At 38.8% G+C, this 23,175-nt stretch overlaps 2 protein-coding genes and 1 non-coding gene across 3 annotated transcripts; all 3 read left to right on the top strand.

Moving 5' to 3' along the window:
- Positions 1–11,748: 11,748 nt before the first annotated feature.
- cops8 (COP9 signalosome subunit 8) lies at positions 11,749–21,649 on the top strand. The gene is made up of 7 exons (XM_067516518.1): positions 11,749–11,884; positions 12,526–12,596; positions 13,547–13,595; positions 14,234–14,366; positions 19,851–19,958; positions 20,081–20,143; positions 20,979–21,649. Exons 1-7 carry the CDS (start codon positions 11,813–11,815, stop codon positions 21,056–21,058), a joined length of 576 nt encoding a protein of 191 aa, XP_067372619.1. The 5' UTR covers positions 11,749–11,812; the 3' UTR covers positions 21,059–21,649.
- On the top strand, positions 14,403–18,226 carry trim63b (tripartite motif containing 63b). Its single transcript, XM_067516517.1, has one exon. The coding sequence runs from the start codon at positions 16,590–16,592 to the stop codon at positions 17,628–17,630; it is 1,041 nt and encodes a 346-aa protein (XP_067372618.1). The 5' UTR covers positions 14,403–16,589; the 3' UTR covers positions 17,631–18,226.
- Positions 21,650–22,689: 1,040 nt separating the features above from the next.
- Positions 22,690–22,763, top strand: trnai-aau (transfer RNA isoleucine (anticodon AAU)). Its single transcript has one exon. It is a non-coding gene; the product is annotated as a tRNA-Ile (tRNA).
- Positions 22,764–23,175: the final 412 nt, after the last annotated feature.

The raw sequence follows: 23,175 nt of genomic DNA, 5'->3' as shown, positions 1-23,175 counted from the left end.
GCAATCCTGACTCCTGTATATTGGACTCTGTTTACCAGCAATGTTTGGTTTTCTTTTCTCTGTTTATTAGTTTCTTTAGTTGTTCCCTGTTTTTTCACTCTGACTTAGTAGTTTTATGTTTCTTATCTGTGTCCTATTTAGTTCGGGGTGATTCTGGTTATCAGTTTCCGTAGTCTTTCACCGTGTGTGCGTTCAGGTTTAGTAGGTTTAAGTTTTTCACCCGTGTTTTATTTTATATCTCAGCTGTTTCACTAGTGTTTATTTTGTTGACTATATTTCACTCTGGTTGTCGACGTTTGACCTGTTTTTGTTTTCTTTAACCCTCAGGAATCTGCCATAGGTTTTGAAAACTTTTGATTTTACCTATATTTACCACACTAAAAGATGACCATCAAGCCAATCATGTGACTTGATCAGGTTGGTGTGATCACGGACTTCTAAGGGTTAATTTAATTTTTAAGTTAATTTCCCTAGGGTTTAGTTGATAGTTTGTGTGCAGCCTTTTGTTCAGTGTTCACTCCCTGCCATTAGCCTTCTTCTTGTAATCTCCTGTTGGGAGCGTTTTCTGTTGATTTTTGTTTTAGTCAACCCCTCTGTCTCCTCACTTGTGTCCGCCTTTGCCATATTTGTGATGGACTTTGACATAAGCCACCTCCTAGATTTTTCTACCACTTTGAGGTTTGTTTCATCTGAACACAGAACTCTGATGGCTCTTTTAAGGACTTATGAGTAAACTTTAACCTGGCTCACCAGGGCTTTGCAGGTCGTAGGTGAGCCTCTTCATTCCTGGTCATATCTTCCACAGACAGAGGTCACCGACGAATCTATACCAGACCGCTGAAGAGTGTTGCAGCTCTGTCATGCAGGGGATCTGTGGAGGTTTTTCTTGGCCTGCTTGTCACTTTTGCAAGTACTAAATTCAGCTGTGTTTTCTCCTCTTTCTTCTTCTTGAGATTCAAGATTCAAAGTGTTTATTATCATATGCACAGATGGAAAGCATGTTTCCCTGCACAATGAAATTCTTACTTTGCCAACCACACTAAATGTCATACAGTAAAGTAAAATAAAAGGAAGGTAGGGAAAGATAGGAAATATGAAATAGAATAGAAAAATAGAAATAAAAAATAAAATACAAATAAAAGAAAAAGAGCAATAAGGTGAGGTAGTGCAGTTCTGAAAGAAACACACAAAGATGATGCCGGCATTTGAGCACGGAGCAAGCAAACATGTCTGCCTCAGAGGGACCCATGTTGAAGCTTAGCTTCTAATCACTTGATTTAAAGCCTAATATTTGTCTCCAACAATTTTATTGTTTCTCAGTCTCATTTTGGCTTCTTCTTGATGAAAGATAAAAGGACATAATACAGGACAACAGGAGCTGGAAAGGTAACGTGACAGTGTGTATTCATATTGTTTGCTCAGGCTGGCTCTGCATTAGATTTAATCTGAATTGCGGGGTCCATGGTGCCATCTCTGGTTCTGTTCTGGCCACATGTGGATGTGTCCTTGAATAAGACACCGAACCACCAAGTTGTAGCTTTTTGAAAGTACTATAGCAGATGTCCACAGCTATTTCTCCATGTGAATCGATAAACTATCTGAAAATCAAAACTGTTACAGCAATTCAGGGAAAGAAGTTTCTGTTGTACGTTGGTCATTTTAAAATAAGATTAAAAAAATAATACAAATACCATGCGAACTGGATACAGCCATTGAAAACAAACTTTACATTAATATTTTTTTGAAGATTGTAAGCTTTGATTGTGTGTCTCAGTCAGTCTATGCAGGTACCTTCAGACACTTTTAGTGGAGTGCATACTTTGCATTATTGATGCACTCTGCTAGATTTCATCAATAGCCATAACCATCATCACCAGTGGAGAGGCCTCTAACTGCAATGTACGTGTTGCACACAGACTTTAATTTCAGTTGACGCATGCTGAGCTGCAGTGCCCGCTGGCAAGCATCCCAACACCTTCTGCTTCATCTGCTGCTGAGACCCAGGAAATAAAACAGCTGGAGCAGAAACAGTGGTGACACACTGTAATTCACGGCGAGACTTAGATTTGCAGTGATGTCCTGCTTTTGCAAGTGCATGTTTTTTTGTTACGTGTTTTTTTTTTCTATTGTGTATATGTTTAGCAATTTCTCAGGCAGCATGTGGGGGATTTTTTTTTTTTTTTTTTATGTTCTTGGTCTCACGAGAAGAGATGCATTGCCTAGGCCTGCTGACTGCAAATCCTCATTATCAGCAAAGCAGCTTTGTAACAAAATCCAGCAAGTATTATGTTTTTGTTACTATGTCATTTGAATTTAAGTGTAAAAGCTTTGAGCAAAAAGGCTGGAAAATTACATCACTGCACAAAAATAGCCCTGTACTTCTTCATAAGCAAAATTGTCAGCATAATGAAGAAACCACGGTTTGTCTTCTTTGAATATGAGACAAATGAATACAAGAGTCCAGGTTTTAAACAGTGCTCTACTAGAGCAACGATGCTATTTACACTTTTAACATTAGATGAAATTTGGGTCAGTTGCAAATCAGTTTGAAGCTCAGGATGATCTGGGGGCTTGTTGAGGCTTGTACTGTCCTAGAATCCAAGCAGTGTGTCCAGCTGCTACAGCCAGTCCCTTGGTAAATGCTGAAATGTGAATACAACTCAGTGATCTTATAATGGGGATGGAAACTGAGACTGTGATACAACAGATATATCGAGCCAACACAGTCAGAGCAACTGAGAATGAATGAGCCCTTTGGGTTAACGGTGTCACTTTAAACATGTTGATTCGCTCAGCAGTGGAGATTAGCTCACTAATCCTACACAAGTTTAATTGTATTGCATTTTTCATACATAAGGTTAATTTTAAAAAGCCAAATTTGTGTCACTTTTCCTTTTTAAGATTTTTAAAACAAAAGATCAACTAGCCACAGTTATTTTTAGAAAGCTTTGTTATAGACCCACAGAAGCTTTTTAAGAGTCCCAGATGATCTCGAATGTATTTTTAGAAACTATTTTTAACAAATGGCTGTGCACGCTCACACTGGCAGTTGCCACAATTTGATTGATTTAGTTTGTGCTTGTCCGTATTATATCAGGGAAGACATGGCCAACATTGTGTGTATGTGTGTGGAACAGGAGTGAAACAGACACAAGGCTGTTCAGGTCAGGTGTCTCCAGACTTTTTCAAAATATTAGTTAAGCTCAAATATTGTTATAGTATGAATAACAGAATGATTAGGAGAATCTGACTTCTGAGCTGACATGACCTGATCTGCTAGAGTAAAGACAATCCTCAGGATCAGGTCCTGACATATCTGTAGCCCCCAGCTAGATTACTGAAGTTTATTCCTGGATTTTTCTAGGTGACCGCTCTGACTTATTGGAATTTCAACCCCAGCAGCATGATTCCAAAATAAATTGGGGCAGGGTCAACTAAAAATTTCTCAATTTAAAAATGTGATATGTTGTGTTTGAACATTTTTAAACTTGTGTGCAAATCTTTGTGTTCTACACAGATACAGCTTTAGGCCCAAAGCAGCATCTCTGCACACCTGCACAAAAACATTAAAAGTGGTAACATTTGTGCACGTAGTTTTCTATCGTGCACATCACCTTAATAAAACATGTCACCTGTAGCTCAGTCAGAGCAGGAACTCTGCCTCTAGTTTGTGATCTTCAGCAGGCAGCTAGTCTCCCACTCACTAAATGAGGAGGGGGGCAGGGGGTATGTTAAGGTATATCTGCTCTGCATAGGCACTGATGAAGAGACTGGCTGTTGTGGTAAATGCAGCAATTCCTGCAACAAAGTTACTACAGCACTGTCCACTGGTTTCAAGGTTAATGTCCACTAAATAAGCATTTATATTCACACACACATTAGTCTGTGTACATGTACGCAGGAGCCCACCGTTGACTTTTCGGGACTTTGGTTTTGTACTCAGATCAGGCTACAAAGATTACCTTCCTGCTTGGTTCCCTGAAATCCTATAATGACCTGAACAAATACCAACAACATGATGGTCCTCACTTGTAGGTACAACCTTGTTCTTATAAAGAAGAGAATTCAGTGAATGGTACTAAATCCACATTACATAACTAGTTCTTTTAAAACCAATTCAGATTTAGAGATTGAGAGATGATTATCTTTTTCCCATATGTTTGTGAAGACTGTACAGAACTCTGTTCACTTATAGTTATAAAATATTTAGGAAACTGCTAAATACAACAAAAAATAACTAAAGTATGTTTTGCAAAACATGATTTTAGATATATAGACCTTGTCTACCAATCACATTTAAGAGCAGATCTAATTTTAGAATGCTTTTACAGTACAGATCCAGAAGGCTTCTTTAAAAGCCCCCCCCCCCCCCCCCCCCCCACACACACACACACACACACACTGATAGTTACTACTGTGTGTGTCTATTTGTGTCTGTGCTTGTTTCATCTGCACAGTTTTCAGGTCACTATCACATTTTATTATGAAACACATGGTTAGCCTTCTGTGCAATGTAAAAGCTTCACAACCAGTGCATGTAAGTACGTGTGTGTGTGTGTGTGTATGCGTCTGGGTGCATGCGCATGTGTGTTTGTACAAGTCTTTATTATATTAGAGTTCAGGTTTAAATTATTTTAGGCAAGGTTACAGTGCAGGAACACATTATGTCAGCAAGTGTCAGTAGAAAGATATAACTATGTATCTGTGTAACATCATGATGCACAGATTAAAGGCTGTGTACACCTTAATATGAGTATGTAGGTAGGTAGATATAGAAAATCATTGATAGTTTGCACAGGGGTCTTTTTTCACTTTTATCGTTGATGCTTGGGCAGTGCTGTTGTAAGAGGAAGCACAGCAGGCCGCTGAGCTGAAGGCTGAAAGTGCTTTGCAGATGGATCCCCTCCTCACAGACAGAGCACAAAATGTGTTGCCTGATATTGAGTTTACTTGCATCATTCTTACTACCTATCATTCTGCCGCTGCACTGAGCCAGAGATGTCTTATGGTGTCCTTTCTGACACTGAACAAACACTTTATAAACACACTATTAGCCTAATAATTCCAAACATGAAACCCTATTTTGAGTGTGTGCCCCAGTCTGGTCAACCCCCCCAAAAAAAGAATTGTAGATCTGCTCCTGCTGCTGCACCCAGAATGCTCATGTTGAACTCTGCGACGTGTTTACCCTACAACTGGTGATGTTTTATGTTACTGTTAGCAAATTCCACAAAAAGATCCAAACGATAGATAGATAGATAGATAGATAGATAGATCTATAGATAGATCACGTCCTTTATTAACAACACTCAGTGCTTGGAACTGAGGAAACAAATGGCTTTAATTTAGTGAATTGCTTGAAATGGAACTTTAACTGCTCAACAGTTTTGGAGCCTCATTTGTTGCATCATTTACTTCATAATGCTCTAGATGTTTTCAGTAGGCGACAGGTCTGGACTGCAGGCAGGTCCGTTTTCTCTTTTACCACTGAGCCATATTGTTGTAATACCTGCAGAATGTGGTTTGAAATTGTGTTTCCGAAATAAACAATATGAAAAGGAATTGTCTGTATGGCAGCATATGTTGGTGCAAAACATTTATACATGTTGTTCTGTATTAATGGTGCCTTCAAAGATGTTGTGGCTTTTGAACTGTGCCCTGATAACTAGTCAGCTGGTTCCTCTCCTCTTTGGCATAAAGGACACAATTACCAAAAACAAATTTCACATTGTTACTCCTCAGACCACAGGACAGTTTTCCAGTTCATATCAAACCATTATAAATGAACTCAGAGTCAGAAAGAGGTGAGGTTTCTGAGCTCATTTATATAGGATTAGTTCCTTGCATAGTAGAGTTTAAACTCACATGTGTGGATGGTTCAGTAACAGTGGTTTTCAGTGGTGTTCCTGAGCTCAAACATAAGTCGTCTTTTTTTAATGCTGCGCTGCCTCAGGGCCTAGAAAAATCAAAGGACAATTAGTATTAGTTTTCACTTTTGTCCCTTGTGTAGAGAGATGATTTAATGATTTGCAAATAACGGTGTTCTGTTATTTATATTTTACAAAGCGTCTCAACTGTTTTTGGAAATTGGATTGTAGAAATTGCCACAAATGCCTTCGTGACTACTCTTTTATACTTTATTATATCACATCAGAACAGGTTGTCACAATTAGTAAATGATTTCTACCACCATTCACATAACTCTGAACTGTCGAGTGTTATGTGCTTAACTGAATAATTCAGAGGTCCTGAGATTGTGTGTGTGTATATGTGTTTTTCAAAATGCACATTTTAAATAATGAGTGTAATTCAAGGAGCAGTTCCGAAGGCAGTCATATACACTTCAAACATATTTCATGATGTCAGCCAACACATCTGTCAACCCCCCCACACACAGACTTATAGTACAAGTAAATTATAAATATTGCATTTTTGCATCCATTGGAGAAAGGTCTTGATATGCAGCCGCTTACTATCTGTGAATCTCATCTGTGACAGAACGTGAATGGTGATGAACTGTGCTGTTTTTGGCGGGAGAACACAAAAAGCTAGAGGATCAAAGCAGTTCAGGATTGCGATAAGATAAGTTATGATACGTAGTTGTGCTTCTTGTAGGATCTAATTCTTGGCCCACAGTTATTAAGCAGTAATATTAATGGCTTTCAGCTTGTCACTTCATGGGTTGCCACACCGGAACATGTTCAGCGTGTTGATTTAGCATGAGTTTTTACTCCAAATGGCCTTTCTGCTGCAACCCTCCCATTTTTATCTGGGCCCTTAGTGGTTGGGTGGGGCCACACCTGGTGGGGTGGGATTTGAACCGCATCTAAAGTCATCTGTTAAATTGTACATGATCATTCAGATATTGATATAGGCATCTAACGATTTATACTTCCTTAGTTTCTCTTTGGTACACGTTGTTTACGATTCAAGATGGGCCACATTCTGAGCTCTTGTGGAGTAAGTGGTAACTGGTTTGCTTATATACTGTAACACTCTTTACAATTTTTCTTAACATACGCATACAGACACACCAATAGCCTGGGGTTTCGTGTCTTGTCCAAGGAAACTTTGACGTATGGACTAAAAGAGCAGGATTGGTGGGTGACCTCCCCACTTCCTGAGCAATTGCTCAGTCTCATTAAGGTTTTGTCAGAACCCTTACTACTGATCTTTTAGGCCATAAATTGTTTCTGACCTGACTCCAGTTGGGAAAGCCCCCCATGATTATTGGAAGGAGTAAACGGGTCCTAAAATTGTCCTAATTATCTTGTACTGTAGCTTTCACCAACATCCTTTGAGACTAAGGATAAAACTTACCGCCCATTCTCTGTTAAGTTTTAAAAAATCCCCTGATGTGCACTATGTACCTAAAGTTGCACATTAAATGTTTTACACTTAGGCCTACTTTACATGTGCACAATTTAAAAAAACATTCCCTCCACACAAGCACTGTTGAAGAAAAACACAAATTTAAAAAAAGTCCACATAAAATGTAAAAGCGGTGTCAAGATCATGCAAAACCAACAGGCTGTAACATACTATTCACTGTAAATGTTATGTTGGTCACTCAGAAACCTGAAAAAAACGCTGCACTCACACAAAATCATTCCTGCTGAGTTGTGCAAAGTTTTTTTCTTTGTTCATTTTGCTTTACTTTAAGATTTTTGATATGCTGGGAGTTATATTTTTGTTTATTCTGTTCATCCATCCAGTATCTATATTCACTTATCCAGTTCAGGGTTGTAAAGGGGCTGGAGCAAGTCTGCTGTCTGTCTCAGGGGCCAACACAGAGAGACACACTGCAGGTCTGCTCTCTGTCTCAGGGGCCAACACAGAGAGACACACACAGACAGACAACCATTCACACTTACATTCACACCTACAGATAATTTAGAGTCACCAATTAAGCTAATGTGCATGTCTTTAGACTGTGGGAGGAAACCTGAGCACCCGGAGGAAACCCACACTAACATGGGGAGAACATGCAAACCTTCCAGCTGTGAGGCGGCAGTGCCGTCCAGTTAATGTTTTTGTTAATAAATACCAGCTTCTTTGCACTTATTCATGCCTTCTGAACTGCTTCTTTAATATTTCAATATTGTTTTCAGTGCCAAACACCATTTCCCTTTGCTATGGGGAGACAGCATGACATGCATGATAACCACTAACTGTGCTTACTGACAGATAGGACATGGACCTACTGAGCCATATTTATGGGCTAGTAAGAACAGACAACGAGCTGTTGAATAGCTTGATAAGATCTTTATAAAGTGCTATTTTGGACAACCCACAATCAAAATTGCCCTAGAAGAAAGAGACTGCAGGAAAGACTCAATCCATCCTAATGTATCTCTCTTCTGGTCTCAATCCCTCGGACTCCCTCAGCAGGAGCTGAATGATGTGCCCGAGGAGTAAAACATCTGGGGTAAACTGACTATACTCCCACAACCCAGGCGTCGACGGTAAAGAAAATTAGTAAAACACCTATTAAAAGAATTTTTAGACAATTAAAAAATGGTTTTAATATAAGTTCCAGTGAGCAGCAATGAATGATGCATCCCAAACTTGCAGAAGTCCCTCAGGCAGTATCCTCCTTTTCACTGAGGTTTGGAAACATTATTTTTTTAGACAGCCAGAGACAATCCTACCATCAGGCAAATCCAGGTGAGTGTCTAGAGATAGAGCGAAAGGAGAGCATTCATATTTTTAATTAATGCAAAAGAAATTTATGATAATGAACCCTTCCATAGTAATGCATGCAAACCAAGAATAAAACATTTTGCTCACATCTATTATGAATACCAGAAATAATTAGAAATATATGTCCACCAGGTGTCTATTGCATCTGTTTGCCTTTGTTTACTCTGCTGTTTGCTCCTGTTCCTCTTTCATTTTCTCCAATCACAACCAACAGAAAACATCTTTCACCCTGAGAAGGGGAACAGATGGAGAAGAAGCCAAAAGCCATCTACAGGGAACAGCAGCAATAAGACAAGACTAAGGTGACCTCATTGCTAGATACAAAGTGACACACACTACTTGACCTGAATTTACACAAACAAATGTCTCACTTTGTTCAAACACAGAGCAGGTTTCTTCTTGGAGTGCATCATTTATACAGCAGAAATAGACCCGGAACAGACCCAGCAGGACTGGATGAATTAATAATATGCGAGCTTCCAAACCTAAACTTCTACGTGTTGAAAAAGTAATGGACAGAAGTTAATTGTCACATTATATAATAGGGCTTAAAGGTTACAGTTCATTTATAACGCTGAAAACTGTGCACAGGTTTTGGAGCAAAATGTGCTCAGTAATAAAAGAGTTTGGGTGCAGTGTTATTAAAAGAAGAGAGGATGCAACATAGTGGTGAACATCAAACATTTTTAAGAACCATCAGTTTGCTGGTGAGGAACATGGTCTCTTATACTTATTTACAACTGACTTCACATCTTTTGTGTTGCTATGAACTATGAGAAGGGAAGATTTTTGGTGTGCAAATATAGTATTAAGGATTATTCTGAAAAGCCAGTTGTGACAGGTTTACAGCTGATAATTCACTTGATAAACCACTTCATTGACTGGACACGATTTACAGTAAGACTTTGTTTGTAATATTGTTTGACTTACTCATGTGTGTAAGGGATTCTGTCCTTTAAATTGTTACCCGACCATTTTGCATCCCTTTCATCACTTTAATTAGCCTTTTGTAACCAGAGTTATTGAAAATGCTTCAAATGTTGAGGTTATAACTATTTTCTATTGGTTTATAAGTTGTTGTATGAGATGAAGGCTTTGCAGAAAAAGCTCAGAATACTGCATTTAAATGTAGGAGGAGCAGATTTTGTGTTTTTTAAAAAGGGGCTTCTAATCTAATTATAATCGATTACATGTGGGCTTTGTTCATAATTTTGCAGAAGATCAAGAATATAGTTTAGTATTGAATCTGTTTACACCATCATCAAATATTTTCTTCTCTCACACAGGGCAGTCTGAGAAATGCAGTCACCTATAAACAGAAGAACTGAGCAATGCTGCTTTCAAGTGGTGACTTCAGCCATTACCGAATCTACTACTCTACTAACAATTCATCTGTAACAAAGTCATTCTGCAACTTTGAGGATTTATGATGCCAGCTTTTACAAGTTTTAAAGGCACATAATCAATAACAATTGATGACATGCCTTATTTTAGGACTTATCACAATCTTTGGTTTAGAAGAACACAATACTGTTTGCAAAGGTGTGTAGGTTTTAGAATTTTAAATTCCAGGTTTCTTTTTGGAGCAAGATGCTGAAAAACTAAAATAAAAGGAAATTGTCCAAATAGTAGAAGAATGTAGAGTTTCTGCCTGTGGTGTCGAGTCGAGAATAATTGATGTCTAGTCAACAGCATGAAAGAACGTGGAGAGATCAAAAAGAATTAATATCGAGAAGTCTTCAGCTTTGGCAGATGGTGTGTTCATTAGTGTATTTAAGGGAATCTCAATTCTGCTGAGACACTGCCCTTACAAAAAAAGCATATTTAAGTATAGCATTATTATAATTCCTTTAAGCTAAAACTCGGTGAATACACTTTTAGTTTACTTTTTATGTACTCCTAAGAGATTTACTATCCAAAATTAGAAGTAAGAAAGTAAACTTGATATTTACTGACATGTATGTAAAAAATGTAAGCTTGACCTGTACTTGCACGTGTACTTATATATATTTGATAGATAGATTAAAGTATACCTACAATAGTAGTAGTATAGTAGTAATTCTTTTTCTTTGGGCTGTTCTCTTTCAGGAGTCACCACAGCGAATCATCTGCCTCCATCTAACCCTGTCCTCTGCATCCTCTTCTCTCACACCAACTACCTTCATGTCCTCTGTCACTGCATCCATAAATCGCTTACCTACAGTAGCCTCTACTGACAAATATATAGAAAAGTCTAAGTACATGAGACCAGAGTGAACTGTTGGGAAATGTTTCTAAAAGTGTTAGAAATGATCCCATTTAGATTATTTAAATAACATGATCAAAGAGTTGGCAATCGGAAAACTATTTATGACTGAGAACTGGTTAAACTGAACCAAGAGAGACTTGTTGAAACTTTTACCTGTAACTTTAAGTAACTTTAGTGACATTATTCTGTTAGGTTAACATTACCACACAATGTTCTCGGGGGTGCATTTCCCCAGATGGAACTTAACTTTAAAAACACACGTAAACGTTGACATTTGAACATTTTATTACAGAGCACGGTGATAGCCATCCTTAAGAACTGTAGTGAAACATTGCATAGCCCAGGTTTAAATGCAGGTCGACAAAAATGAAAGAATGCTCATGATCATTTCTTTTTTATTTTTAGTGAAAACAGTTGTCCAAAAGTGGCACAAAATGTAGAATTGTAGATACTGTCAACATCCCAATGTCGTGATGCAGAATGAATCTGGGACGGATCAGACACTTCCTTAATAGTACTGAGTTATGGATAAATCCAGTGCAAGATACTGCAAAGAATAAAGAATTAGATTTGTCAGCTGTTTAATTACATAAAGTCAAAAAATCTGTGGGTGTAGTACTCAGTTATGGATCCTTTATTAATATAATTTAATTGTCATGGGATGTTATTGGAATGTATTGTGTTAAACTGTAGTATAGGTTACTTTTTGCTTATAATCTATTTTAAAAGATTAGAGGTGATGATTTTGTAGTTCGTGTTTCACCCAGCTGGTGGCAGCAACACATCTGATGCGCTAATCTACTACAACGTATGAAGTGAGCGTAGAAAAAGAAGTTTCCGGCGCAACAGCTAGGCATCATCATGCCTACTGCTGTGATTATGGAGGAAAATTTTGATAAATTATTAGAGCAATGTGAAGCTCAAGAGCTCGAGGTGAGTATGCATTTGTGAAATTATTCCGATTTTCTGCTAATAACGAATGCCCTATAGACTTTTTGGATGATAACATTATTGTTTCTGACTCTAGCTAGCTAGCTTAGGGCCAGTTTAAGCTAACGCTGTGGCTAAGACGTTAGCTCGAAGCTAATTTCAGTGTTAGGAACTTTTAAATTATTATACGCTACAATTTAATGTTCGTGTCTGAACACGTACTAACAATATCAGTAAACTTTTGGCCTTCAGCTAAACGTACGTTATTTGCTATGTGCCATTGCTTTGCATTATTAGAAAGTGGAGAGCGACTCAACTAGCTAGATCTTCAGAGATTACTTAGTAAACCTACACACTGCTTGTTTTAACTGGGTTCTTTTAATGTTACAAGCTGTCACGTGGCTTGGGGTAATTCAGGGTAGAATAAATCAGATCAAAAAAGTAAAATAAAGTAAAATGCTCTTTCATTAGCTGAGGCTAAGAAACACAAATCAAGACTAAAATGCTATTACTTGCTGAAGCAAACATTTCTTCCTTCTTCTTCTTAGTCATAGAATCCTCTTTAAAATGTACTATGTGGAATGTTTAGGAGTTAAAGGTTGATTACCTGCTTTTTTAATTTCAAGTTGCATTTATTTTACCAGGCTCCAGGAGGCATTGCAACACCTCAGGTCTACGCTCAGTTGCTGGCACTGTATTTACTTCATAATGACATGTAAGCCAACTCTCTCTAGAGCAGCATGTTTTTATGTAAAATGTTTATTACTTTTATTGCTATTGTAATTTTTTCTTCTTGTTATCATTATTATTAATATTATCATCATCATCAGACTTTTGGCAATATGCCGTCTCTGCAGTTTTGAGATGTTCCTAAGAAAAGAAATGCACTCGATATTTAGTTAATAAACAATTAGAATGCACTTTTCTTCTTCTTCTAGATATTCTTACATATACAAAATATAACAGCAAAATAATTTTTTTAACGGAATGTCAGGATTATTAATATATTGTTTGTGTAATAACATTATTTGCCAGGAATAAACAAATGGAACCTATTGCATATGTTAACAACGTTTTGTCACAAAATATTAACTCTTCATGATCAGCAGATTATTTTTCACACCACACTGGTCATTGGTTAACTTTTTCACCTTAAATAAAATGGCTTAAATAAAATCAGCATCTAAAATGATCTGCCATTTATGGCCAGTATTGCATGCATGTACAGTGGCTCTCTCTGTCAAAGTCACGGGCATGTTTGAAGTTGTGAAGAACATTATATTAATTGTAATGTCTTTAACAGATTAGTAAAGGCAGCAATTCCATGTATCCCATGTCGGAAAAGAGCTTTATAGTTCCTTATAGATAATAGCTACAGTATATCACACAATCCGGCAACACCTAATATGTATTAAATGTCTTTATAGCATAGTGCGAGATCTAAGTTAATCAGTTGGCTTAATTATGATAGTAATGACATTGGTTGCTGTAACTATAAACAAAGATTGAATGAAATACATGGGTTTACAAATGACACGCTTAGTTTGTTAATGCATATTTTTATCTGAAGTCTATTACTTACGTCGTTCCTAAACTTGTCTTTTATTGCTGTCTATTCATGTGGATTTTCTTTGTGTTCAATGACATGTATTATTGGTTCTATAGGAATAATGCCAGGTATCTATGGAAGAGGACTCCCCAGTCAATAAAATCGGTATGTTTGTCATGTTACATAGGTCCTGTTTTGCGCAACCCATGCTACTTTCATGTTACATGAAAATGAACAAAGGCTATTTGCTACTTTCCAACTTGAAAGTATCTTTCACCAGTTGTAATGACATTTGTTAAACCCTTATATATTTAATGTAAAAAATTATTTATAGGATTTTAAAAAGAAATCAACCATGAATGTCTGACATCAGCTAATTTCTATTAAAGTTAAAAATATATATTTAATGCTAAATACACTATACAGTTTAACCCATTACAGCTCAAATGGAATGGTTCATAAGATCTGCTTTTTAGTAACATCATTCAACATTTACTGGCAATTCATAATAATAGGAACATTTACAAGCACTGTCTCTTGCCACAATAACTTGTGCCGGCTGAGGCGACCAGAGCTACTTTATTTCTATGTGATGTTTAACTGTGTGTTCAACTACATAAATTATTACTGTTTATCCTGTATCCTGTCAGCTGAAGGCTTAGGAGATTGTATTATAAAGTTATGTCTAGCCTTAACTTGCAGATGAAATTCCACTATAGAATGGACGGAAAAGGAAAAATGGACTCATTTCAAAACAAGGCTACAGTTACTGCATTGCACGGTTTTCCACTTCTTATATACAGGCAAACCCTGAGTTAACAGCTATTTGGGCAGTTGGCCAGCGCATTTGGCAGCGAGATTTTCCAGGGATCTACACAGCCATTGCAGCTCACCAGTGGACAGAGTCTATTCTTCCAGTTATGGAAGCCCTTCGAGGTAAAAGAAAATCCTATCTTATCTGATTTACTTTTATTCTCAACTGTTTTACATGTCATAAAGGCTTTCAGCCTAGTAAAATGTACAAATTATATTCCATTGCTTTACACATTTGACTCTGGGAAATTTCCCTGTGCAGACCTTAAACTGAATCAAGTATTCCTCGACAGGATTTCGAATTACAGTCAGCAGGGGGCACTAGTTGAACACACTAATAACTATTATATAAATAAACTGAAGTGAAATAAAATGTGGTAATGATCCGCTGTGGCAACCCTGAACTCAAGCCGAAAGGACAAAGTAGAAAAATACAAATTTGACACTTTTGAAAATTAGAAATGTCCACATCTGTGACATCAGTTTCAAGCCCTTGTGGTTAAAACACAATTTTCAGAATAAGATATTTGTGTACATGCTCAGAAGCCATATGTGAATCTTAAACCTTATCATAATGGAACTGAATATTTAAATCTTTCTGATGTGTAGTGTTGTCATACATCGGCTTTCTTTAAATTTTGTTTTTAAGAAGAATTTTGAGAAACAACAGATTTTATCATCCTCATCGTCCATGTAAGTGTTTGGGCCTTTGTACCATGTGATGGTTCCCTTGTGTAAGAGTTTAAGAATAGTTTCTCTCTCATGTTTACGGTACTTCATGTTGATCTGTTAGCGATGCTGATGTACATTATTGTGATTATTATGATGTACATATTAGGCACTTGGGGATACCAGGGATGATAATTGCTAGAAAGTTGCTTAATAAGTATCATTCTCAAGCCAACAATCAAACATCTTGCAGCCTTTTTTAAAAAACTGTGTATGAAAAGCAAATAGAAAGTCCCAACTGTTTGCCCTAGACTTTCTCTAGCCATTAGTTTGTAAAATGAGAAAAATAATACCAAATTGACCGAAGAGATTAGTTGAGACAAAGGTGAGGTTTTGCAGATTATTGTTCGACTGATCAAAAACTCAAATCTCTTAACGTGTTTGCATGAGCCAACCAGGGTTTCATTCGTTTGTTTATATTGTGCATTGTAAGGTTGGATGGATAAAGAAAGCGTATGTATAGGTCTACTGATGATGTCATTATGACATCATATAACTGCCTTTTGAAGTTTGCCCTTGAAGTTTAACTTTGAAGTTTACCTATTAAAGTAGTCGCAGAAACAATGTTTTTAGAAATTTTGTTAGAAGAGAGGTAGTTTACCTACAGCTATTGGAGATTTAAAGTCAGCTATTAGAGCTGAAAGAAGCAACAGACAACAAGGTAGTGGGGAGCGCAACAAGGTGAAAGTGACTGATTTAGTGTGTAGGCACACGGTTTCTTGCCTTGTTAGGTGGAATTGATTAGTGAATGTGTTTGTGAAATCACTTTTCATAGACGTGTACTGTATAATTACTCCGTTATCGGCTAAGTTGAGAAACGTGGAATTTAAGAAATGTTCAGTGTTTATCATACAACTCTACGAGTAAGATCGCCTCTTCATTGTTAGTGTTTTTTTTTTTTTTTCAAAACCAAACAAATGGTTTTGTTTTTTCCAAAGGAACACTTAAACTTGTTTACTTACTGAATTAATTTGCAAAATTGGGCAATTTGCCTTCAGACATTAATGTCAAGAGTATCTGAAAATAAAGTGTTTACTGTCATAAACAGGGTTTAGATTATATAGTTTATATAATTTTTAAATCGTATGACAACAAAGCCAAAGAGAGAAAATGACAAAAACAACAGTCACAAGATGTTGATGTTGACTTGTTTACAGTTCAGACTGAGCTCTGTCTCTAGGAATGGATCTCGTCTGAGCCAGTTACATTGACACAGTTTGTCTCTGATCAGTCTACCACTTCTGTCCTTCTTAGAGGTGACATAGTGCCCACTGGGACACGTGACACATGCTGCACTAGGTGGGAGGAGGCTGTTTCTGTGAAAAGATCCCTGGCCAGCAAGCAGGCAGGAATGTGTGTTCTGGTTGGTCAAAAGGCTCGGGTGTCACCAGCTGTGTGAGGCTGGTATAAAGGACTGGGCTGTTGGCTCTTAGTCAGAACCCAAATCAGCTTTTCAAAAGTAAGGGCCCACCTCAAGGAGACGTTGTCAGTGTGAGCCCTCCATTTTATTTATTTATTAATTTTTTTTAAACCAGCAGAAAGTGAAGCTTTCGGTTTTCTCTTCTTGAACATTGTTACTAGCACCCTGGTCTAGCTGTCTATAGAGACTTTTCCACAATGGATGTCCAGAGGACAGGATCTATGGTTCAGCCCCCTAGCCCTATGGACAGTCTGGAGAAGCAGCTGAGCTGCCCTATCTGCCTGGACATGTTCACTAAACCTGTGGTCATCCTGCCGTGCCAGCACAACTTGTGTCGTAGTTGTGCCAGTGATCTATATGACTCACGCAACCCATACCGTTTTGCTGGTGGTGTCTTTCGCTGTCCTACCTGCCGCTTTGAGGTTATGCTTGACCGTCATGGTGTGCACGGTCTCCAGCGCAACCTCTTGGTAGAAAATATAATTGACCTATATAAGCAGCAACAAGAAGGCAGTGGCAATAGTACGGAGACCACTCTGAAGCCTAAAGAATCCAAAGAGCCAAAGTGCCAAGAACACGAGGATGAGAAAATCAACATCTATTGTGTGACTTGCCAAACACCCACCTGCTCCATGTGCAAAGTCTTTGGTCAGCATAAGGACTGTGAAGTGGCCCCCTTAGCAAGTGTTTACGAAACCCAGAAAGGCGAACTAAGTAATGCTATTGACACCCTGATGTCAAGCAATGGACGCCTACAGGCCCTTCTCAACCAGATGGAAGATGCCTGCCGTGCTGTGCAGGAAAATGCCCAGCGTGCTAAGCAAGGGCTAGCTGAACGCTTCGACCTGTTATATGCTGTCCTCGAAGAGCGCAAGGCCATCCTGCTAGAACAGATCGGTAAAGAGCAAGACGAAAAAGTGGAAGCTCTGCGGGCACTGGCTCAGCGTTATGGCGAACGACTGCAGGCTAGCTCAGAGCTCACAGACACAGCTGTGAGAGCATTGGAGCAGAATGGCGCTGCTGAATTTTTGTTAGCCTCCAAAGGCCTTATTATAAAGACCAAAGATGCAGCCAAATGCTCACTGAAGGAGGAAAGACCAGAGCCAGGCTTTGAGAAGATGGACCACTTCACTTTGTCGACAGAGCATGTTGAAGCAGTCCTGACAAAAATGGACTTTCGAATTTCTGATGATGATGAATTTGAAGATGCCGAGGAGGAGGAGGAGGAGGAGGAATAATGACAACTCAAGTGTTTATAGACTCATGTCAAAAAATCCTTGAAAGGCACAAATTATAGTACAGTGTTTCTGGCAGATGCTCTGTATTTGATGCTAAATGAGATAGGATTGCAGTGGATGAGGGCTAAAATGGCTGGCCCTGGTACTTTCGGTGCAATATTTCATTTCTTAACTTCTTTTTATACTTTTGTACTTCTAAGCCAGTTACATAACACAATGGGTCTAGATAAATGTAAATATAGAATGTCTGAAGATTGATTACTCAATTTTCTTTGTACTGTATGGTAGCTTGTGAGATTAGTCTATTTTTGTTGAATTGGTGATGAGCCCAGCTCCTTGTAATCACCAAATCTGACATTTATGGAATGTAAAATAAACCTGCATGAAGTTAAGCATATGTTTTCTATACTGCTATGGCTACTATAAAACGCAGCATTTAAATGAAGGGAGTACACAAAGGAAGAAATCTATGAAGAACCATAATTGTTTTGGTCATATTGATTTTTCCTTTGAGTGCTTCCATTAAAATGTTTCCCAGTCAGCTGCTGCTCTTACTTGGCAATAGTGTTATTTAAAAATAAAAAGCCCTTGCCATGCTCTGTCTGCTTTGCCTTTGCTGGTGAAAAGTGAAGGCTATTTTTAAGAAGTGAGGGGGTGAGAAATGATAGCGGCCCTGGAATAGACTGTCAGAGAAAGACAGGTCAGGTCCTGTTTCTCCTCCATAAATCTCCCATCCTCCCACTCATGCAGGTCTTGCTCAGCAGTTCTAACCCAACTCCAAAGTGTCAAAAAGACATACTAAAGAAAGGCTGGTTCTAATGGTCAAGAGGCCATGGTAAAAATATACATGTGTGCACGGGGGAGTTGGTTACAAAAAACCCCCTTGAGATGACCTTCTGTAATATGCAGCCAGTAGGTGGAAGAAAGCTGCTCCAAGACAGGAAGCACATTTATGAAGGGTGAAACATGGATCAATTTTAGCAGATGGGAAAACACCTCGGTGACTTTGCTCTGTAGTCATTCACCAGCACTGCGGCACCACAACGATAGACCGTTTTATCCTTGTGTGGCAATTTAAAAACAGACTGTACTCAAAGCAACATGACGTCTAAATAAGGATAATTACAACTATAACTTGTCCAAAGTCTGATATGTCCAAACACTGATATAGTTTTAAGTTGATATTTTCTCCTTGTGTATAGGACGGTACACTAACACGGAGGACAGGAAGCTCCATGGACAGCTGAATGGGAACAAATCTCTTGCCTTCCACGAACAGCTGTCTCTTCCCGTCCCACTTGTTATTGTTACTGCTGCTAGCTGCTGACTGTTGGTACACACAAACCGTTGCTAGGCTATAAAACACGAAAGGCCACAACCCTGCAGCATTTACGTGATAGTTGCAACAGCAGAAGCATATAAATGCTAGTGTGTGTGTGTGTTGTTCCATGCTGTGACACAAAGCTTCATCACTCTTACTATTATCTTCACAAACTACATGCACTGAGTCAGGTCAAACTAGATAGGTTGGGCAGCCTAAGGCGGCACTTGCTGATAAGGACCTTAGTACTTTGTGGAATGTTAAGCACTTGCACATAATGTCCGTGATTCCTGTCAAACCCACTTTAGTAAACTATGACAAACTTTCATTTTGTATTTATTTTAGCTTATAAGTTACAATGGCTGACAATGAAATGGAACATTTATTTTAAAGGGAACCCTAGTCCCAAAAGCAGACAACTCAGAGCATTTTTGTTAAGACACACTCCATTTTATCTTAGCAGAGAAGCTCTTGTTTTAGTTTGAGGGGTGTGTGTGGGTGTGTGTGTGTGTGTGTGTGTGTGTAGTTGTATGGGGCAAGAGGAGGTGACTTAATAGACTTGGACCATAACTGAATCCTACAATGGAGTGAGAAAATGTCCTATGTAGAGCATTTACTTGCAACTTTACCAAAACATACTCATGACTGTTATTGATCATAATAAAGTAGCCATTTTGGTTGCTATTCGCTGACCACAACCAGTAGCTGTTGCTAATTAGTTTCTTTGTTTCAAGAAATACAGCACTTGTATAACTCGTTAAATGACATGCATACTCTTGGTGTGTCTGTTGGTTGCGGTGACCCACTTTAAATAGAACCAGAGCACAGTTGTAGCACGTATGCAGTCCATATGTACCTATCTAACTTTAGTTTCTCTGTGGTTGATGGATTGTTCACAGAGAGCACACGACAAAGGGCATATGGCCTTGTGGCCCAGGCTTACACTTCCATCACAGCTGAAGACTTTGCTGCCTTTGTGGGCTACTCTGTGGAGGAGTCAGTAAAGGGTGAGTGAATTCACACGACAGGAAATGTTTTAGCAACATTGTACGTAACAAATGCAAAGGTTTCTTCAAACATTTGTTGATGGGGGTGGGGGGAATTTTCCTGTTTCTATCTTGGTCCAAAGGGGTGGTGAGCCAAGGCTGGCAAGCAGACCCCGCCACCAGGATGGTGATGCCCAAAAAGCCAGGTAGGTGGCAGTATAGCTCTTTTAAATTGCAATCGGCGTACTGTGGATTTCTCTTCATGAGTTATCCTGCACCCACCTTCCTGCTACTCTGCCTCCTGGATTTTATTAGAGACACATAAATATGGTTAGATTTCTTAATCCCACAGAAAAACTGATGACTTTTTTTCTTCTCGTAGAATTTGTTTTTCTTGACTTTGTCAAACGTCCTTGTATAATTTGTCAAACGCCCCTTCTCCAGCCCCTTCCTTTTCTTCCTGAATGTTCCCTAATTTTCTATGAATTCTTATCCGACAATGTTAGCTCAATCTATCTTGTAAGAGAAGCATATTGATTTAGACAGACACAAGAGAAGGAGGCTGGGGTCTGTCGTTTTTTCCGTATTCATCCAACTTTACTGCTGAAGCATATGCTGTGCACATGTCCAGGCCCAGTTCGCTAGCCCACTCACCATTAATCCCCACGTCTGCTTGTTTTTCCCCTTCACAGCACTATGGGGACTTAATATAAACCCTTGGTAATTTTGGTTGTCGAGTGGATCTCACCCTGGTTGGGGTGAACGTGAAGTCTAATGCTTTCAAGGCTGTGTTTTGCAGTTTAATGGGCAGAAGCTGTAGTTTGTGATGTTAAAAGATGTCAGGGGATGCGGTGAGCTCATGTGCAGATGTGGGCAGCATGGTTAACTTAAACCCCAGGCCCTGCTGAACTTCTGCAAGGTAGAACACATGGGCTGTAGAGTTAAAACCAGTTTTAGGAAGATGGATAGCACTTGGCGCTATGAGGAATCCCCGTCTGACTCACTTCTCCTCCTCCGTGTCTCTGTCCTCTCTCTCCACAGATCCTCCCCCGGTCTCATTGGTTCCAAATGAGCAGCAGTTGGCCAGACTCACTGACTACGTGGCTTTCCTTGAGAACTGATAACCCACCACAACCACTGGCACCCTTTCTCACCTGCTTGGTACTGAGGGAGAATAAACCTTTGGATAGACTCTTCCTCCTCTTTACTTTCTGCAAAGTCCCACTCCCCCATAAAGATGTACCAAAAACACACCCATCATCTTGCATGAATGCTGCAGGCTGTTTTCCAAGACCTACCTGTTTATGTTCATTGAGCAACAGCGCCTCCCCTGTTAATTCATATCTAAAAATGTTGTTATCTTTCCAACTGCAATGTTGTATTTATATTTTTGTGCTCTTTGCAACCCACTTGATGTGCAAGTGTCAGGTCTGATTTTCAAAGCAGGTATTACAGCAAGTATGTTTCTCTTCACTGTTAGTATATTTTAATTGCTAACTCCGCAGACCTATTCCACACAAAACACACACAGAAATCGTTATGTACAGTCCGACCATTCAATTTTAGCACTTACAGATTACTTTGAAACAAATGTCAATAGGTTTTAGAAGTCTTGGCATGCATGCATGCATCACCGTGTTGAGTGCAGTCCTCAGACCTCATTTTTTTTGAAGTTTGTTTTCACTGGTGAATAAATATTTTGCTGTTTCTAATTTAGTGTTCTTTTTTTCCTTCGGGTTCAGGTTGGTGCTGGGTTCCGAAAAAATATGGCCTGGCATTAATACGGTCGGCTGTTTTGTTTCCTCTATATATCTATTTCACAACGACATAACTAAAATGATTGAGGTAACACTGACCTTTAAGTCCACGGTATCTCCTAAACGAGTACAAGCACCTCGGCCCGTTTTCAAAGGTGCCTCCAGTGATTCAGGCTAACATGCTGACGTAAAGCTAAAACCATCCCGTTACTTCTCATGCAATTTATTCATTAACTTCCTAGAAGTTTGATATGTTAAACACAAGACAGGGTCTGCATTGAGTTTTTTTTTTAAGGCATAAGTAGATGGTTGACATCATGATCAGCATCTGTTTATTGGTACTACAAAATTAAAAGTATTTTTGCCTTTGATTTGAAGCAGGACTATGATTTTATAATTGCTTGAACCTCAGTATGGTAAGGAAGATGTATACTATATTTAATGAGCTGGATTGTTTTTATCAGTCTGATCACATGCTCTGTGTATCTCCTGTCAATTTATTAATAATTAAAATGGTTGTTATTGCATTTTCTTAACATTGAAAGACATTTGCTGACATTATTAGGTGAATTTGACTTTTTGTTTACTCATTCCCCTGAATATCTTAATGTAATGTTTAGTTCTCACCTATATTTAGAAATGGTTCAGTGTGTGTTTGTGCTCTAGTTGTGTACAAACACGTGTTGACTCAAAGTGTTCAGCCATGTGTTGTGTACATGCCAGAATCAGTCAGCACAAGTGTGTGTGCGTGTGTGTGGGAGAGACAAAGTTACAGACCCGATACCTCTGCTTTACTTCTGCTGACCCCGAGCCCGACTCACAACGGAACTAAATCTGGACAAGTTGGCACATGGAGCCTCATAAATCGGCTGCAGTGATGAAACGCTGGGCTCAAGTTGCAGAAGCTGGTATTGCAGTGTGAAAAAACATCGTTATTGATGTTTAGTTGTGTAACTGTATATAGTTCACTGTGAAGGCCGTGACGTGTGTTTACAGGCCGGTTAGCTCAGTTGGTTAGAGCGTGGTGCTAATAACGCCAAGGTCGCGGGTTCGATCCCCGTACGGGCCACACGTATTTTGCTAACAGTAGATTTAGTTTTGATACCATTTATTACACTACAATGCTACAGAGCTCTTCAATTTGAATCAACTTTTTTATGTTAGAATTGTATGAGTCCTTTGTGCTCATCAGCTTCCACCCAGAAACCTCTAAGTGAGAACATATTTTGGGATTTTCTTTTTCTTTTTTTGCAAATTCATTATAATGGAAAACTGAAATCTCTTATTTGCTGCCCCTTTGATTGTGGTTAGGTGCATCCTGTTGGCTTTAATTAGTCTTCACGTGTCTATAACCTGACTGGAGTCCACTTGTGGGGCTGAATCCTTCTGAATCGCCCAATACCAGTCTGTGCGGCTGACCAAGAGGAACATAATAAAGCACTTGGATAAAAGCATTCCTTAGCACTTCAAATGCACTGTGG

The sequence above is a fragment of the Channa argus genome, chromosome 9, assembly GCF_033026475.1.
Source record: "Channa argus isolate prfri chromosome 9, Channa argus male v1.0, whole genome shotgun sequence".
Lineage (NCBI taxonomy): Eukaryota > Metazoa > Chordata > Actinopteri > Anabantiformes > Channidae > Channa > Channa argus.
This window is presented reverse-complemented; position numbering and strand designations above follow the sequence as displayed.

Excerpts from the sequence above, each read along its gene's own strand:
- cops8 (XM_067516518.1), top strand. The coding sequence starts at position 11,813 with ATGCCTACTGCTGTGATTATGGAGGAAAATTTTGATAAATTATTAGAG. Across the intron at positions 13,596-14,233 it reads CTCCCCAGTCAATAAAATCG|GCAAACCCTGAGTTAACAGC; the intron begins GTATGTTTGTCA and ends TCTTATATACAG. Across the intron at positions 20,144-20,978 it reads GGTGATGCCCAAAAAGCCAG|ATCCTCCCCCGGTCTCATTG; the intron begins GTAGGTGGCAGT and ends CTCTCTCCACAG.
- trim63b (XM_067516517.1), top strand. The coding sequence starts at position 16,590 with ATGGATGTCCAGAGGACAGGATCTATGGTTCAGCCCCCTAGCCCTATG.